Below are 18600 nucleotides of genomic sequence, written 5' to 3' on the forward strand. Positions count from 1 at the left end.
GGATGCCAATAAATTCCCACTAAACATTTTAAAATAAAGAGGCCGACAAGCGCTATGGTGACAGGCCATAGCGCAAAGTAATCTACCAATATCATTATTGGTCACAGACGACTGTATGGGTGTGAGATGTTTCTCAGTCTGCTGGACATGGAAATGAAGATATAGTGACAATAGACATCATAAATCACAGATTGCCTGATTGTAACTTATCTCTAGTATTGGAGCTCCGTGCTAAGTACGGAGTTTAATCATCTAAAAAACGTTTAAGACGTAATTTATCTGCAGCCTCAGCCACGAATGCTGATTTGCATATCTAGCGCTGACTGCTAACTTAATCCATAGATTCCCCGAGAACGGTAATTGGGGTTACGCTGTTGAGGCAGCGCTGATCTCTTCAAACGTGCGCTATTGAGCAAACTACTACGTTGAATTGAGAATAAGGAGATAGGGTCTTTTTTTACAGTAAGATCTCCACTGATGTGTTTCCGTACTTCTCATGATCCTCTAAGCGAATTTAGGGGGCTAAACTTCGAAATCTAGATTATCTCTGTAGTGAATCCGAAAATGCTCCAATGTTCATGAATCTTGACTTCCCAAGTCGTAGCCTGGTAGAGAGTGACTTCTGAGACGTAAGAATGCTTGATAGTCAAACACTTTATAGCCATTTTCCAGACAGCGTTCCCATTCCGCAGTTCGAGATTTAATAATCCGCGCGAACTGCTCTCGGAAAATTAACCTAAGAGAAGGAAAGTGTGCGATTTTCAAAAGATAGTCCAGACTGAAAGTTTCTATGCAAATAGGTAAGTAGAGGCGCCAACACATGTAGAGATGGATACCCTACCTGCAAGGAGAATCAATGCGAATGACTGTTCATTGGTACTGACACCTTCCAAGACACCGAATACTGCCTTTGCCGCCCTGCGTCCATCACTTGCCCAATCACTCGATTTTCCACGACGGCGGAGCGCACTCGTCATCTTTTGATTCATCTGTATGTATTGTGGGTCAGCGAGATCAGTTGATGTGACTAAGGCAATTGATCGGACCTGCTTTGCTGCAATATAAGGTGAGAGCCTGTCGTTTTTGACAAGGCGATCCTCTTCCAATCCAAAAATATTCCAACTAAGCAATCCGTAAATTGTCCCTACCGCGGAGGAAACGCTGCTGTGTTTACCAAGAACTGCAGCGAACTGGACCATCGACATATCCTGTGAGCACGAAAATAGTTGCGGGCCGTTGTAGAGTCCCTCAATCTGTCTGTTATGATCTTCTTTGCTAGCCACTTCGTGGTTCTCCAGCGCACCCAACATTCGATGAAGCTTTTGTGCTCGTTTCAGTCCCATAGGTCTCGATTCACTACCGACACTGGCCCCTGGGCTCTGCGTATTAGGTTCTCCTGGAATTTGACCAATTGGGGGATTTTCGGGCAACACAGGAACACAAGACATGTCAAACGGATCGGGAAGATCCCAGGAATCGGACAAGGCAGGGATGTCAAACGGAAATACAACACCCGATTCTGCGGTCCTCGCCTCGGCTTCCAAGGGGAGTGTGGGGTATGGAGGTGCATCTAGGAACTGATCTATGTAAGTGCCTGATGGTCCGTGTCCCATATCTGTAGGAGCGAAGCATGTCTGGTCGAATGCGAGAGTGTGACTGCTATGCTGCTGCAGAAACGAGATACTGCGGGGCTCAATAGGATTTGCATCCATACTAGCTATCATCTCATGCAGAGCATTCACCCAGGCTGGTGGCAACTGAGATTGTGAGAAGACTTTTCGTTGTATAATTTCCCCGTCGTTGATTTTGATCGCCGTGACAGCGCCTTGGCCGTCAACGGTGAAGTATACATCGGTTGCTGGTATCGGCTGCATGGGTGACTGATCCTAGGTATACTTGAAGTTTGAATAGTGGGCTCTATTTCTGGAATCAGGGACATTAGCCAGTTCTTCCCAAGGTGGAGGTACCTAGTGGCACATTATACTTACTGCACCTTTGAAATTGACTCGCAGTGCTAGGCGTTCGGCTGAGCAGGTAGGTAGTTTGTCTGGAGCACCTGTCCTTAATGTGTACCAATCAGTTGAGAGGGTGGAGTTGTGACGGAATGTTCGAGGTTCTTCCCAAGACAAGTATTGTGAACAATATAGTAAATAACAATGTCCATTCTTGCGTGCTGTCAGAGCGGCCCGCCTTATACATAATCTCGGGCGTATTCAGGTATCCTACACAGTGAGAGACTATAGTGGCGGGGGCCAAAACTAGACGGCAATGAAACTCATGGCAGGATCAGTTTGCTCGTTTGCTCAGGATTCATATGGGTGCCAAAGTTAGATTACCTACTTGTAGTTCTCGGCTGGGCTAACCAATAAATCTCGCTATGTGGGTCTTTCCGGTTTCTTCTCCGATGCAGGCCGCGTAAATGTAGCAGATAAAGTTCCATACAACCTGGGAAGGACAAGGCTTCCAAGATTGGCATAAAGTCAATTTATTCGTCGACGATCCATGTGGGGTTCTAAGGTTCCAACGTTTGTCATATTGTCCCAACCTTGGAAGGTCTCTACCCCAATAACCCTTTTAGGTTGTCGGACCGATTACGGCCCCACAAACCTTTTACAAAAAAATACGGACCCTTCCAAGCAAATATGGAAGGGATCACCCAAATAGTAGTTTTTTGCTTTTTTTTACTTTGACCTCAATTTGCGAGACAGAAAAAAAAAGCCTTGAAATGAGCTGCATAATCCATGTGCGGCTCTTTTGAGACTTGGAGAACAAGGTTCGTGAAACAAAGTTTGTAGGTAAGACTGTATGGTATCCTCCGAATTTCGGATTGGGAACCGGAAAAGTTAAAAGCCGTTGCTACCCCGAAGGATCGTGATCCTGGCCCGTCCCGTGCTCCACTGACAGGCCCCGGCCCTGGCTTTTGGTTCCTTGCTGGTTGGTTAGTGCATGGCATCGGCCCAGCGGAAAACAAAACTGTCAAACCTCCCCCCTTCCTTTCCTTAGCCGACTGTTTCGCTTGATATCTCTCCCTAACTTATCTGATCAGTTATGTTTTCCATCAGATTACGACCTCTACAAGGTTACGGTATGCACTATTGTCTGATCTGAGATCACCCTTGCTGACCTCTTGTTTCTAAGCTCGCTCCGCCCAGATTGGGCTTGGCCGCGCGGGCGTGACCTCTCGATGTGCGATACCAAGAAGGTAAGAAGCCCGTAAACGGCCATCTTCACGTTTAGCTAATGACCTGATTCTCGTCTACAGTTTCGGCCTCAGATATTCATCGCAGCTCAACAAGACACCCAAAAATGCCGATATTCTCATACAGCAACGCTTAAGACGTCCAGTCTCCCCTCATCTCTCTATCTACCGTCCTCAGATTACCTGGATTGTCAGCATAGCGACTCGGATTACTGGCGTTGCCCTTTCGGGTGGATTGTATCTCTACGCAACCGCCTATCTTGCGTCCCCACTGTTCGGGTGGAATATTGGGTCCGAGTCATTAGTAGCTGCGTTTAGTAGCCTTTCGCCATCCGTACAGTTTGCCTTGAAATTCGGAGCTGCTCTTCCATTCGTCTTCCACGGCATGAATGGAATGCGTCATTTGGTTTGGGATACCGGCCGAATGCTCACCAACCAACAAATATCTCGGAGTGGTTGGACAGTAGTCGGTGCCTCAACAGTTGTCGCTGTACTCTTGGCACTCTGGAAACCGAAGAAGGATGATGCCGAAGTGGTTTGAGCCATTCACCAGTCTACAACTACACGTCAAGTAATTTCCGGAGTGTTTAATTTACAATCTAGCTACAAGACAACTAAATGGCTCATCTGAGTGAAATTCAAAACTGTATTTCTTATTTTAACCTATGGTGTTGCGATGTAGTGGACTTCTTGCACTTGTTCAATGCCATCATCATCAGGCATGGCCCGAATCCTTTTGAAAAGGCAGTTGGTATCCGCTCCAATCTGAACGCCAAAAGCTACCGCCGCCACCCAGAAAGTAAGTGCACCGCTCCAAGCATAGGGTCCATCATGTTGAACATGCACGCCAGTAAGTGACAGGTAAAAGAAGGGTACCACAAAATTGATTAGCCCGACAGTTTTCGAGAACACCGGGTTTTCGCTGGTATCGGCGAAAGCGGCCCAAGACACGGTCCAAGCCTGGATTAAAAATGTAGGCCAGGGCAGGAAGAAATTCAGCCAGAACTGGTCGCTGATCAACAGGGTCAATTCTGGCCCGTAGTCGCGGAAAGTGATCAACCCAAGGAAGCTAGCGGGGACCATGATGGAAAAAATACCAGCAGCCCCAGCTGCTAGCTGGAGGTCGGGGAGGATGGGATCAATTCCGGGAATTTGCCGAAGATGTTTGGAGAGTACAGCTGCAAAGGGTAGGTAGAGGCCGCCCGAGAGGAGGAGGAGGGGCACACTGGCCCGGATGCCTTCCTTGTGTGAGAAATAGTGTTCATGAACCCTCTCGGCTGACCAGGTTGGCTTCATGGGGGGGAGAAACCCTGCGGCGACGAGGACCATGAAGGCGCAAAGGAATGATAGTTGGCCGCTTAGGAGACAAAAGTACTGCCATTTTTTCCGAGTGAAGAGTTGGGAACGTATGCAGAGGCGGTGCAGCAGGGCCTCCAGGGAATCCAGCATGCGTGATACTTTTGCCACTGGCGATCGGCTTTGCTTGCCGGTAGTTGAAGTCATGGCTGCTTTTAATTGCTCATATTTTGTCAGATGAAGCACAGTAGCTCTTATAGCATATTATTGGGTATACTGTTTTGGCTAGCCTTTGACATTGATACTAAAGACGTTGTGTCATTTGATATTGGGACATACTAAAGACGTTGTGGTAATGACCTGACTCCGTGCTGAGTACGGAGTCGAGTGATGAGAATGCCAAGTTTGGAAAGTCTCCTCCAAAACGGTAAAATAAACCTACGAAGATCTTGAGCATTTGTATGGACCCCCTACTGATGTTTGATTGTTGTTTAATTTTAAAGATCTCAATTGTTTACATTGGAGAGGTCTTTGCATATGATTATCATGATGATATATTCTCCATAGCTCTTTATACATCTCTGCCATGGTTTCCTACATTTCTAAGGTCTATTGATTAACTATCCCCCACCATCACTGGAGTAATATATTCAATACAAGCTGTTTCCAGTCTTTTTAGGCGTCGTGTAGGAGTGATTGGCTGTTGTGTAGCTACATACTATTCCAATGTTTTCGAAATTATTGCTATGGTTGCTATAATTAGAAGTATTGTTGTTCATTTAATTCGAAAAAAACCGTTACCATCTAGGTTCTTATAGGCTGTATCAATAATTAGGGCTATTCAAGTACCTGTATCATGTATCGTCGGTAAAGAATAATACTGTAAGATTACGCAGCCACCTGGGCGAGGAGCGGCCAAACATAGCAAAAACATTCAAAGAAAGAGAGCAAACATTGATAGATCTAACACGCTAGCTTTCGTCTATCTCAAACACACTCATTTATATGATGAGGTCTTGACCGATTGCGGATAAGAGTAAATCCAGTTCACGACAGTCCAGTAGAATGTCTTGAATCCTGTTGGGATACTGGTACTAACCACCCCTTCATGGTTGGGCCTAGCGTCTCGGGAAGTCCTCTCCACCTCTGCTTGCGAGAGTGCATTCACAGCCAAAGCTGTGGCCAGTCCCCTGTTTCCAATTCTGACATCGGTCTTACCATACCGATACACCCATCCGGGCTCCCATCCCCCGTCGGCACGCTGCATCAAACGAAGTTTTGCTAGATCGGCGTCGTCTGGAATTCCGACATACTGACAGGTGAGTACACGCATGGCGAGACATAGTGCATCGCCAGGAAGCCCAACGCGCTCCTTGACTCGCTCTCGGAGAATTTGGAACAGTTCGCCGTGGATGTAGATGTCGTTGGCACTCTCGAGCAGACGGCTGAGGAAGTACAGAAATGCTTCCGGGGTTGGATAATATCGCGTGCCTTCGATATAGGCCCGGCTCTTCAACACATCGCGCACCCAATGGAGGGTCTTTTGTAACTCCTGACCGCGTCCATGCTTATAGAAAAGCCTTAGAACATTGACACAGACAACTGGGTCCACTCGGGGTCTAGAACGGTCAAAGTAGGTCTGCCCCAATCGAGATTAATCAGTTCTTGCTTGGAATTGTCCATTGCGGGGTGGGGAAATACCAGAACAATGCCGTCGTTGCTGACATAGCCAACCAACTCATCCAAGACCGAAGATACAATCTTGGTGTCAGGGTCCAGGACGGTCAATGCTGTGCATGTAGTGTCGAAGTCATCAGGATACTTAGTACTCGTGAGCAATGACTTCCCTATGTATCACAGTAAGAACTCGGGATTCGGACACCAATCTCGCACGATAATATATTTCGACACACCTATAAAAAAGTTCCACGTCCTTGAGTGCTCCTCGAGGTATATCAAATCACTGGATTGTAGTCTTTAGCTTGCGGCCACATTCACTTGGAAAGTCCGAAAATATACCGATTATTAGTAGCTTCCAAAACCAAGAGCTGGGTAAAGTTATCCCGAATAGTGACACCAGTGTTTGTCACGCTGTCTAGGTGTTGTGCGTTGGCTCGGAGAAACTCCTTTCCTCGCTCAATGGGGTTTCCCAGTAAGTTCTGTAGAGATTGAAACAGACTCGATTTATCTGTGTGCAGAATGACGCGACTCCCGACTGATCGAGCAGGTAGAACGTGCTCGGGGTTTGATTCGACAAAGATCACCTCCCCGGGAGACTGTCGGATCTCACTGAGAACATGTCGGTAAAAGCCCAAGTCAGGCTTGCGCATGCCCGTTTGACTGGATGTGAAGACCCGGTCGAAAATGGCCCACTCTGCGATCCGGTGACGGATAGTTGCGTAACCTGCGGTCGAAACATTCAGCATCGCGCATAGAAAAACACCATTGCCGTCTTTTCCTTTCAAGGCTTGAAGACTCTGTATCAGGCTTTCATCTTGAGTGTCGATCTTCTGGGTTTGCTCTAGGATAACAACGACATCGGCCACATTCAGTGAATATCTCACGGCAATCTCCTGGCAAATGCCATCATCGCTGAGCTGGCCACACTCGTAGCTATGCCATATGTCGGTAGAGAATATATCTTTCAACACATGACGCGAAATGTTGGTGCTGACGGGAACAGGTTGGGATAGCAATATATCCCACAGATCTAGTACGACGACTTTCAGTGGCGGATCCATGGCCGTATTCTTGAGCAACAGCAGGTGAGTAATTTGGACACAATTAGCTAGTCCTGTCGGGATGATACTTATATTCAAGCGGCCAAGGCACTAGAATGAAATCCACTAGTCTCAATCCATAGATCTGGGGTAGTGGATGATGCATCCTATGGATGAAGGAATAGACCAATTGAGAAGAGGTAGAAGAGAGAAGCTCAATTTTCCACACTACCTACAGAACTACAGGGCAGGGGCACCAAGGCCTCAGCACCTCTCTCCACTTCGTGCTTAGTACGGAGTTCAAGGGCCAGCTTGTGCTGGCACTATGCACGGTGGTCGAAGCGTACACTGTAATCCACATCTTAGACGATTTGAACAAGCTTACTCGGTATTAAGATTAACTGCATCCAGTAATTACGTATTGTATCGAAAGAATCGAAAGACCCGGAATGCTTTGTAGTACACAGTTGGATCTTGGTTTGTTATGGCAGAATATACCTATGTAGTACTTACTAGGAAAGAATGTATGGTATTGTAATTCAAGACCCCAGTCCTACAATAATACATATTCGTTCAGATGTTTCAACTGATTACTTGATCAAATTTGGAAAAGAAGATGTAAACATTCTATGTCATGTTGGACGAAGGTTGTACGATTGGGCTCATATTTTATTAGTATTTCTACGCACAAGTTTGACAGTAATTATTCCAACTAGATACATATGCCACATGGATACTTAAGTACTCTTGCGGACGAAGTGTGCGTATTTAAAATCCAGAGTTATTTGCTCCTTTTACTACCTAGTACGATCTCATAGAAACCGAAGTATTTTACAAGTATTATCAGTGTATGGTATGTAAGATGCTTGCAAATCAAGTAATCAAATACACGTGCTTATTGGTCACAACCTAACTATAGGCTACGGCGGCCCCGGTGGTCTATTGCTTAGACCCAACGATCCACAGGATTTTTAGTATGTTTTATGACCTCTGAACCTATTTCTGTTATATTAGATACCTATGTATATACATATATTCGCATGGATCTTTCTTTTTTGAATCTGCAGGAAAATCGCCCACTATGGACCATATCATCCATGTAGCGTTTTTCGGTGGTCAAGGCAGCCGGACGCTCTTTTCGCCGTCAGTGACCTCAAGTTCTCGGAGAGCGACGCTCAGCTCCAGCACTGTTTCATTACTACTCTCCTCCTGCCATAGCGCCTTTCTAGGCGAGCTGTTATACCTGAGAAGCCTAGGCCAGTTGCCGACCTGGGCCATATTTGAAAGTGTTCGGGCACCATTGGATTTACTTGGCATGCCAGAACAGTGCCAAAAGAATCCTGTTATCCAGGGTGTTGTTCTATGCGTGCACCAACTAGTAACCTATCTTCATGTCGAACAAGATTGGCCGCACAAATCGGGATCAGCAGTGGCTGGACTTTGCTCTGGTATCTTGCCTGCAGCTGTGGCAGCCTCTAGTCAAGATGTCTCAACATTTATCACATTATCCAAGGAGGCTGTGCGTCTTGCATTCTGGATCGGTTATCGAGTGGGTGAACTCAGTGCCCACCTCGGGGGTGCGGATTGGCACCTCCACCCCTGGTCTTTAGCGGTGACTGGACTTGATAGAGCAGAGATGGAACAGACCTTGAATACATTCAGGAATAATGTGAGTCTCTGGTGACTATGAAGTGCTGTGATGACTCAAGTGTTCAATTTTATTTAACATTCAAGCATTGCACAGCACCCAGTATCTACACAGGCCCCCCTTCGTATATCTAGCATCTCCGGAAACACCTTTCTCAGCCTTACAGGAGACAGTCGGCTATTGCAGCGTCTACGTTCCGACTATATATCTTCACCGGCTCACAGCGAGCCCATCGACGTTTATGGACTTTACCATGGGGGCTGCGAGGAATTGACTACACTAGAGGCGGTTCTCCAGGACATGAAACAACGGAACATTGCGTTCCCCGACATCTCCGACTTAGTTATTCCACTATGGTCTGCCAAAGACGGATCTCTTTTGACTGAAAAGAGCGAACTGGATACATCTTTTGCCGAGTATGTTCTCCGCTGCATTCTGATTGACTCTTCTGAATGGGTGAAGACATGGACAAACATAATCCAATCCAACCCAAAGAATCTAACTGTGACAACCATTGGCCCTGGGTCATACTCGTTTCTGTTGCGTGCATCCAGATCCATAGGGATGGAGACTTGTTTGATCCCTCGAATTATCGATAGCGCCGTTGAACAACCTTGCGAGCCAGATCACGACGGCTTTGCTATCGTGGGGATGTCAGTGAATTTCCCAATGGGGGCTACGAAGGAACAGCTTTGGCATACACTGGAGAATGGGCTGAGCGCCCTTCGAGAGGTATTTGACTGATTTTGGATGCTCTTTGTGGTCTATACCTTTTTGTATTAACGTTATCCTAGATTCCCGAGACTCGCTTTGAGGTTAGTGACTACTCCGATGGAAAACGGTCAATGTCAACTCGTACTGGGAACTTCCTGGAAAACCCTTTCCTTTTCGACCATGGATTCTTCAACATTTCTCCTCGGGAAGCAAAGTCAATGGATCCTCAGCAAAAGCTATTGCTGCAGGGGGCAAAAATCGCCCTTGACGATGCCGGATATGTCCCCGATGCAACACCATCATTTCAACGCGATTCAATCGGTTGTTACATAGGCGTTGCAACCGATGACTACGTGCAGAACCTTATTGATGACATTGACGTCTATTACTCTCCTGGTATTAGCCACCACAATACTTCCAAAACGTGTGAGGAAGTTACTAATGATTTCTAGGCACTCTTCGGGCTTTTTTGAGTGGAAAGATTTCCTACGCATTTGGTCTCAGTGGACCATCGGCTGTTGTTGACACGGCATGCTCATCGTCTCTAACTGCTATTTACCAAGCTTGCCGCGCATTGCAAAATGGTGACTGCTCGGCGGCAATCGCAGGAGGAGTTAACGCAATCACAAGTCCCGACGTAATGCAACCCCTTGCCCTTTGAACAATGAATGAGGAACTGATAATGAGCCAGATGTTCCTGGGACTTGCACGAGCACACTTTCTGAGTGAGAATGGCCAATGCAAAGCGTTTGACGCCGATGCCGATGGTTACAGCCGAGCTGAGGGATGTGGAATATTCATTATCAAACGCCTACAAGATGCCATCGATGAGAATGACCGCATATATGGTGTAATTAAGGAAGTTGAAGTGAACCAATGTGGAAATGCGAAATCGATCACCCATCCCCATGGACCGACGCAGGCCAGATTATTCAAGCGGCTGCTTCACAAAACAGGGTATCATCCCAGCTCCATCAGCGTCATCGAGGCCCACGGCACTGGAACCCAGGTAGGTCCTCACATATATTGACTCAAACATCCATCGCTGAATATTTCTAGGCTGGAGATGCTACTGAGGTATCAAGTATCGCTTCGGTATTTAGCAGCCTTCATTCCTCCCGAAATTCGGTACATCTCACATCTATCAAAGCCAACATTGGCCACGCCGAAGCGGCCTCCGGTGCTGCAGGCTTAGCGAAGCTCTTGCTGATGCTCACCAAAAGCAAAATCCCACCTCAGATTGGATTGAAGAGCATTAATCCCGTGTTCTCAGCGCGCAAATCTGACAACATCCATATCACCACCGAAATCAAAAATTGGACACCAACGGCGGAGAAACCGCGACGCGCACTTCTCAATAACTTTGGCGCAGCGGGATCCAATGCTGCACTTATTCTTCAAGAGTCACCCCTGAAGCAAGAGAACAATCAGTGGGGAAAGAGACGAGCTGCATACAACTTCCTTTTATCTGCCAAGAGCGCGGATTCCCTGGACAAATATCGCCTTGCATTCGCTCAAATGCTGCGCATTACTCCAGACACGGAGCTCCATAATGTTTGTTACACTGTCACTGCAAGGCGGGAGATATACGATCATCGAATTTCTTTTGTGTGCGAGAGTACACAGGATGCTCTGAGCAGCCTTGAAAACGAGAACATCATGAAGCAAATTACACAGCAAGGAAAACGGCCCATCATCTTCATTTGCTCTGGGCAAGGGGGGTGTTATCCAGGCATGGGCAAAAGTTTGCTTTCCACAGCACCGGCTTTCAAACGAGTAGTGGATGAGTGTGATGCAGTCCTTGAATCTCTAGGCTATCCCAGAACAACGCCATACCTGAGTGATAGATGCGCTCCTATGACACAAGAAGAACTGCTGGTGGTATCCCAGGCTTCCTGCTTCGTTATCGAGTACGGAATCGCTTGCCTGTGGCTATCTTTCAATATTCGACCGGATTTCGTACTCGGGCACAGGTAAGTCAGACAGTGCATCCATTTTGGCTTTGACCTAGCTAACTTACCAATTACTAGTTTGGGAGAGTATGCCGCATTAGCTATCAGCGGGGCCATTTCCCTGAGGGACGCACTATCACTAGTAGCGTTCCGTGCCCGGTTAATGGCAGAGAAATGTAAGCTGGGACGCACAGGAATGTTGGCATGTGATCTCTCCTTATCAGAGATCGTGTCCCTGCTCAAATCTGCTCTTGGGGCTCGGTCGTCGTTAGAGGTTGCTTGCAACAACGGTAAAACCGACCTGGTTCTTTCAGGCTCCGTGGAAGACCTCAAATGGCTGGCTGAGGAGCTCGAACGCGATGGCCGCCGGTATAAAAGATTGGATGTTTCGCTTGGTTTCCACTCGGCGGCTCTCGATCCCATCTTAGAGAACTTGCGGCAATTTTGTGCCAATATCATCTTTTCCAGCCCGAAATTTCCAATTGGATCTTGCCATTACGGTCGACAGCTGAAACTTGAGGACCTTACACCTGAGTATTTTGTTAAACAAGCCCGGGGTGCAGTTCAGTTTGACGCGCTATTGGCTTCCGTCTTTCGGGATACGAGGTTCCAAAGCCCGTTGACTTTCATCGAAATCGGACCTGCACCCATCACCCTTCCACTGGTCAAACACATGTTTTCTGACTCAGAGAGCCTTCTCCTACCATCATTAAGAAGAAACCAGGACCCTTGGGTAACGATATGCAACTCTCTCAGCAATCTATCCAATCTTCATCACGGGATTAATTTCCGTGATGTCTTTGCTGGAACAAATGCCACTGTCACCGATGTACCCTACTATCCGTTCCAAGAAAGCGCCATATACGTGCCGTATAAGGAGCGGGCTGGTGTGAAATCAGGGGGAAAGATTTCAGAAGCGTTTAATTTTCGGCGATATTTCCATCTGTTGGAAAGTTTTCCACCACCCGGAGAAGATTCCACTAACTTACAATTTGAGACACGAGTTGCATCTATCTCGAAGTACATCACAGGGCATATGGTCGGCGGTCAACCATTGTGTCCGGCGTCTATATACCATGGAATGCTTCTCGAAGCCAGCACAGTTGACCCTATCACACAGAAAGACCATAGCCTGGTTGTTCAGAGCATGGTATTCTCCCGACCTTTGCTACATTTGGAAACAAAAGAGGAACGGTCAATCAGGATGACAATAGAGAGCCGGACTCCCCAGAATCTACAGGTATCAAATACCGCGACATGGAGATTCACCTTCAAATCCGTGGACACGGCCGGAAATGATAATTCCATCGTTCATTGTTCCGGCCAAGTTGAGTACGAGCCCCATTCGGTCACAGAAACATACCTGGCTCTGAAGGCAGCATATGTTAAGCGGCAACTCAACCATCTTCGATCGGAGCACATCCCGCGCAACTACTTCCAAACCCGCATAATTTACCAAGTCATTTTCCCTCGCGTTGTGACCTACTCGGACATCTACCAGACTCTCAAAGAGCTGACCATCATTGATGGTAGCCTGGAGGCATTTGGCAGCTTCCGCTCCCCTGAAGATCCACGCGGCCCCAGCAAGGGATTACTTTCACCCGTTTATATTGATACACTCTTGCATGCAGCAGGGTTTGTGGCAAACAGTCATATTGAAGCCACGGAGGCATGCATTTGCAGCAAGGTGGAGTCTTGCCGAGTTTCCGTTGAGAAAATTGGTCCGGGTCAAGAGTTCAGTATATATTGCAGTCTTCTTCCCTCAGGTGAAGGAATGCTGGTTGGTGAGGCATACGCCATCAACTCTGACGGGACTGTGGTAGCAGCAGTTGAAGGAATGCATTTCCAGAAGCTGAATCTCGCTTCGTTCAAACGCCATCTCTCACGGTTCAACTCCCGTCCCTTGACTTCAGCAGCCACTTCCATTGCAGGCCCGCCTATAGCAACAACCATTGAAGATGAAAGGTCAAGAGAGAAAATATATCCTGTTGGGGATACTTCCCCTGGCGATGGAAGGCATTCTATTGCGGAACTCTTGTCTCAGATCTGCGAGATACCATTGCAAGCTATCGCGAGTTCTTCACCTCTCTCACGACTGGGCATTGATTCTTTGATGAAGCTGGAGCTTTGTGATGGCATGCGGCGTCTATTCCCACAGCAGCAGCTAGATATGGCACTCGTAATGGGCGCCGAGACTGTGAAAGATTTGCAGGACTGTGTTCATCTGGCCGACCGGGGTCCAGGTATAGGACATCCTACTCACAGCTCCAACGAGCACTCCCTGGTACAAAATTCTAGCGTACATGGAGCATATAAAAGTGGCTGGATAGCACCAAGCACAAACAGCGAGTTGATTGCTCCTACCTCGCCTTCACCACTCCCCCAATCCTCCCTCATTGATACGTTCGCGTCCATTCTACATGAAATTACAGGGGTGCCAGAAAGTGATATCTCATTCAATACCCCAATTGGGTCACTAGGTGTTGACTCTCTGCTCTCGTTAGAGTTGTCGGATATCCTATCGGATAGATTAGGACAAAGAATACCACATGAAGCCATACACTCAGAACTCCGGCTATCTGATCTCGAAAAGCTGGTCTCAAGTCACACTTCAACAACAACCACCGACCCAGATCCGGGCGACATGACACCCTTATCTTCGATCTCTTATTCCCCAAATGTGCGCGCCACTCCTTTAGCAACAGGTTCACCGGACCAGATCCCGTTGTTCCTATTTCACGATGGAGGTGGAACAGTGGGAATGTACAAGAGCCTGGGTAATCTCGGTTCAGTCAATTGCAATGTATTCGGCATCGGAAATCCGGAGTTGGTGACAGGCCCCCACTGGGCATCAAGCTTGACCAACATGGCTGCACATTATGCTACAATGATATCCTCAGCCTCAGAGGGAAAGACAATCATTCTGGGAGGTAAGCATACATTTGACACACTCTGCTTCCGTCGTCTAAGCCTTACCCTTTCTGCTACTGGCTCGTCAAACTAACTATCATTGAATTATATAGGATGGTCTTTTGGTGGTGTTCTGGCTCATGAGGTTGCGCTGCAGCTTTCTTCCTTGGGTCAAAAGGTGCAAGGGGTAATTTTGATCGACTCACCTTGTCCCAGCGACCATACACCTCTTCCATCAGCCGTTATTGAATATGTTCTCAACTCAACGCGCAGGCCACAGGCCCCAGACCTCAAATTACCAGATGATTATACGCGGTCCATCCTACGCTCACAGTTTCAGAATCACGCACGCTTCCTATCGGATTATTCCCATGGTCACGATTCAAAGCCATCGACTATCGTTCCATATGTGATGCTCCAATGCGAAGACGTACTTGATACCACAAGCCTCTGTGGTGTTCATTATCCTTTTCTGGAGGATCAGGCAGCTCGTGCGCACAATAACCATGCATGGGAAGAATTTCTCAACCAAAAGATTTCAGTCTTGATGGTCCCAGGGAATCATTTTGAACCTTTTAAACCAGAAAATGTAAGTGAACTGGGGTCTCTGCCTTGAAGATGAGGTCTTGTTTCCTAACAAATATCTCAGACAACATTGGTCTCGGAGCAGATGCAAAGGGCCTACCGAATGATTGTCGATAACGAGCAATAGCGACCCATGGAGATACTGGAGCGGCAGAAGGGTCTATTGCAGTATAGTGTCTATAGACTAGTCCACACAGATACTTGCTGAGTCTGAATGGGAATTATGAACGTGCTTGCACAGTAATGTAGATTCCTGTAGCGGCCTAAGCACAGGCGTGTTGTAAACCCACGATGACCTGCCCTAGACATTATTTATATAAACATTAGTGTATCCATAATGTAAACCGCCAAGAATGTCTGAAAAATATTGACTAAAATACCTAGATGTATATAATAGGTATGATTGTTGTATGGATGCATATTTGGCTGATGGTTGTGATTATATATATTTTAACAGTCAATATGAAACAAAAAAAGTAGATATATATGGCTAGGTTTGAATCCCTAGTTTTCTCTATTTAACACTCGGCTTATTATACCTCAAGCTCTTATCAGCGTCAATATTTTATAATGATTTCTTCCTACCTATGAACGCGTATATTGTCAGCCCGTCACGTGTGTAATTTACTCGGGAGTGCTGGGTGCGGAATAGTGGTGCTACAGGTCAAAATTACGGAAAGGCGGTCATTTTCGTCATTTTCGTCATTTTCACTTTCTAGTAAGAACCCCACATAGACCCGTGGACCCACTGAGCATGGATGAGCATAATATTGGTAATCTCTGCCATTTGCCCTGAGTAGGTATCCATCTTGTCTTGGCTTTGCATTCTTCTACAATGTTGCAAAGATGTCCATGTCAATGGGTGACATGCCTGCGGGCTCAATGTCCATGGGAGATGGCGTTCCCAGTTTGTTCACCCTACAGAGGATGTACTGGGCTGTCGTGGGAAGTGTAATAGGCGCAGCAACCCTTGTGAACGTGCTAGATCGAGTTCTTGCTGGACATCGGTATGTTTGACCTTGATAGCCGGGGATCTTGACTGACAATAATTAGCTTGCGAGATTCTTCACTCACGCCTGCTAAACCAAAATCACTGTTCTTCAATATCTATGCCAGCATCACAGCAACAACCCGCGAAGTCAGCTATGCGACACTACGGCCGCTCAGACTTGGAAGATGGACCCTCCATCTCCCGCCACTTGGTCCCGTTCTTATCATCCTAGCCAACTTGGTGGTAGTCATGGTCCTTTGTTTCTATAAGCTGGACACCCTGGATCCATGGAAATGGGAGAACGTCGGCTACCGCACTGGTTTCATCGCTATTTGCCAACTACCACTGATCTTTCTGCTCGCTGGCAGACAGAACATTATTGGGTTCTTGGCTGGAATGAGTTACGTCAGTCTGAACTGGTACCATCGTTGGGTCGCCCGGACACTGTGGCTGACTACCACCATTCATATGGCATTCTGGTTCCGAAATTGGGCTCGGTGGAATTATATCACCTACCAGCTTTATAACGATCCGTTGGCGAAGCGTGGATTTGCCGCTTGGGTTATTCTGACCTTTATTGTGATCACTTCCTTTGCTCCAGTTCGCCGGCTCAGTTATGAGTTATTTGTCATCCAGCATCTGGTAACCTTTATTGGTTTTATTGTTGCGGTATGGATGCATGCGCCTGAAGAAGTCAAGATCTGGGTATGGATCCCCATTGGGCTTGTGGTCTTCGATAGGCTTGCTCGCTACACCTGGGGTGCATATGCGAACTTGGCCATTTTCCACCGAAAGAACAAGACCAACGCTCTCTGGGCACACTCGGCTACGTTCACTCCGCTACCTGGAAATGTCACTTGCGTTACTATCGAAAACCCCAGTATCAAATGGGAACCCGGTCAGCATGTCTTCCTCACTTGCCACACTGTCGCTCCGTTGCAATGTCACCCATTCACTATCGCATCGATCCCAGAAGATAATAAAATGAGGTTCTTCATCCGCGCAGAAAATGGGGCAACAAGACGTTTTTTCCGATACGCCTCAAAGAGCAATAGTCTTTTGGGAGATGAACAGGTAGTGGGGATGTCCGATACGACAGTTTTCATTGAAGGACCATATGGAAGCATCCGGCCATTACGTCAGTTCGACAGTGTTATACTGCTGGCAGGCGGCATGGGCGCGACATTCACGATACCTCTACTGCGAGACGTTGTTTCATCATGGAAGATGGAGAGTACTAGCAGCAAAGAGCAGATCCCCACTCGTCTCGCTCGTTTAACAGCCACAAAGCGATTGCGTTTTGTGTGGGTAATCAAATCACGTTCTCAGCTGGCTTACTTCGACTCGGAACTTCATTCCCTGCTGGCAGACGTGAGTGAATGTCGACGCACACATTCAAATTTCGACAAGGAAATTGAAATCAGCATTTATATCACATGTGATGAAAAGCTAGATCCACCTGTCCCTATCTCGCTACCATTGCAGACACAGCCTCCTCTTACAATGGAGACGTTTACACAAGATGAGACTAAACACCTCCACGAGAAAGACAATATCTCGATTCACTCTGTCTCTGCCGAGTCAGCATCGACTCCAGGCCCGGTAGCCACAGGCAAAGGATGTCTCTCTGGTGGAGGCTGCTGTTGCACTGCTCAACTCGAGGACGAGGAGATCAGTACAGCCTGCGCCTGTAACTGCTCCGGCCCAGCAGCTGTGCAGTCTGTGAAGGCTACTATGGATGTGAAGTTCCCAAGGTCTAAAGAATCCACGAGCGAAGCAACAATTCATCCCAATATTGTCTCTGGTCGTCCCACGCCACGAACCATTATTCGAAAGGTCTTGGAGAAAGCTGAAGGAGAAAGTGCTGTGGTTGTATGCGGACCTCGTGGCTTAGCAGACGATGTTCGCCGTAGCGTGGTTTCTCTGAGCGATGAACGGGCTGTACACAAAGGAACTGGCGCACAGGGGATCTACTTGCATGTCGAGAACTTTGGTTTATGATTGTCTCGTATGTCCATCTCCTTGAGCAATTGACACCTAGCCTGGCATTAACCAGTGTGTAGAGGTGCAGCTAGGTTGCCAAAGACGAGAGTCGATCACCTCCAGCGAGCAAGGTACAAACACCACGCCGCCCCTAACTAAATTCGGCGCCTGCCCTTCCACCGCCCCCAACAGCTTGTGCTTTTAACCGCATTGGATACAGCGCTCAGTCCTACCACAGAATCGGACCGATTGGCTACATGAAGACCATGAATCAATCAGGATAAGGAGCTATGCCGCAAAGATGGGGTTCAAGGTACTGAGACATGATCAAAATCCTTCCCAAAATCGGAATTTGATAGGCATGCTTTTGCTCTCTGTCAAGGCTAGACGCCTAAGTATAGAAAATAAAGCTATACCCATCATATCATTTCTCAATTTAGTATTCCGTAACCTATGATTACGAAACAAGAAATCAAAATGAAGTTGACTCATTAGAGCTTAGCCCGAAACGAGCCGAGCCAGCACATGACATCATCCAGGAACTGCCAAAGCTCTTGGAACTCCAATTCTTCCACCATCAACTTCCCCAATCACAACCATCT

The 18600-nt window shown here is 47.2% G+C and overlaps 5 protein-coding genes across 5 annotated transcripts; 2 read left to right on the forward strand and 3 right to left on the reverse strand.

Annotated features, from left to right (window-relative positions):
• Positions 1 to 788: 788 nt before the first annotated feature.
• Positions 789 to 1874, reverse strand: PGRI_074440 (uncharacterized protein; the record flags this gene model as incomplete). The annotated part of the gene is made up of 1 exon (XM_040795158.1): positions 789 to 1874. The coding sequence occupies one exon, from the start codon at positions 1872 to 1874 to the stop codon at positions 789 to 791; it is 1086 nt and encodes a 361-aa protein (XP_040652835.1).
• A 1174-nt stretch (positions 1875 to 3048) lies between these two features.
• Positions 3049 to 3740, forward strand: PGRI_074450 (succinate:quinone oxidoreductase subunit C; the record flags this gene model as incomplete). Its single annotated transcript, XM_040795159.1, has 3 exons — positions 3049 to 3085; positions 3139 to 3202; positions 3263 to 3740. The coding sequence occupies 3 exons, from the start codon at positions 3049 to 3051 to the stop codon at positions 3738 to 3740; spliced, it is 579 nt and encodes a 192-aa protein (XP_040652836.1).
• A 122-nt stretch (positions 3741 to 3862) lies between these two features.
• PGRI_074460 (uncharacterized protein) lies at positions 3863 to 4648 on the reverse strand (the record flags this gene model as incomplete). Its single annotated transcript, XM_040795160.1, has 1 exon — positions 3863 to 4648. One exon carries the CDS (start codon positions 4646 to 4648, stop codon positions 3863 to 3865), a length of 786 nt encoding a protein of 261 aa, XP_040652837.1.
• Positions 4649 to 5492: 844 nt separating this feature from the next.
• PGRI_074470 (uncharacterized protein) lies at positions 5493 to 7236 on the reverse strand (the record flags this gene model as incomplete). The annotated part of the gene is made up of 4 exons (XM_040795161.1): positions 5493 to 6134; positions 6197 to 6342; positions 6409 to 6458; positions 6515 to 7236. 4 exons carry the CDS (start codon positions 7234 to 7236, stop codon positions 5493 to 5495), a joined length of 1560 nt encoding a protein of 519 aa, XP_040652838.1.
• An 8634-nt stretch (positions 7237 to 15870) lies between these two features.
• Positions 15871 to 18016, forward strand: PGRI_074480 (ferric reductase family protein; the record flags this gene model as incomplete). The annotated part of the gene is made up of 2 exons (XM_040795162.1): positions 15871 to 16031; positions 16078 to 18016. The coding sequence occupies 2 exons, from the start codon at positions 15871 to 15873 to the stop codon at positions 18014 to 18016; spliced, it is 2100 nt and encodes a 699-aa protein (XP_040652839.1).
• Positions 18017 to 18600: the final 584 nt, after the last annotated feature.

Source organism: Penicillium griseofulvum (genome assembly GCF_001561935.1).
Source record: "Penicillium griseofulvum strain PG3 chromosome Unknown contig_6, whole genome shotgun sequence".
NCBI lineage: Eukaryota > Fungi > Ascomycota > Eurotiomycetes > Eurotiales > Aspergillaceae > Penicillium > Penicillium griseofulvum.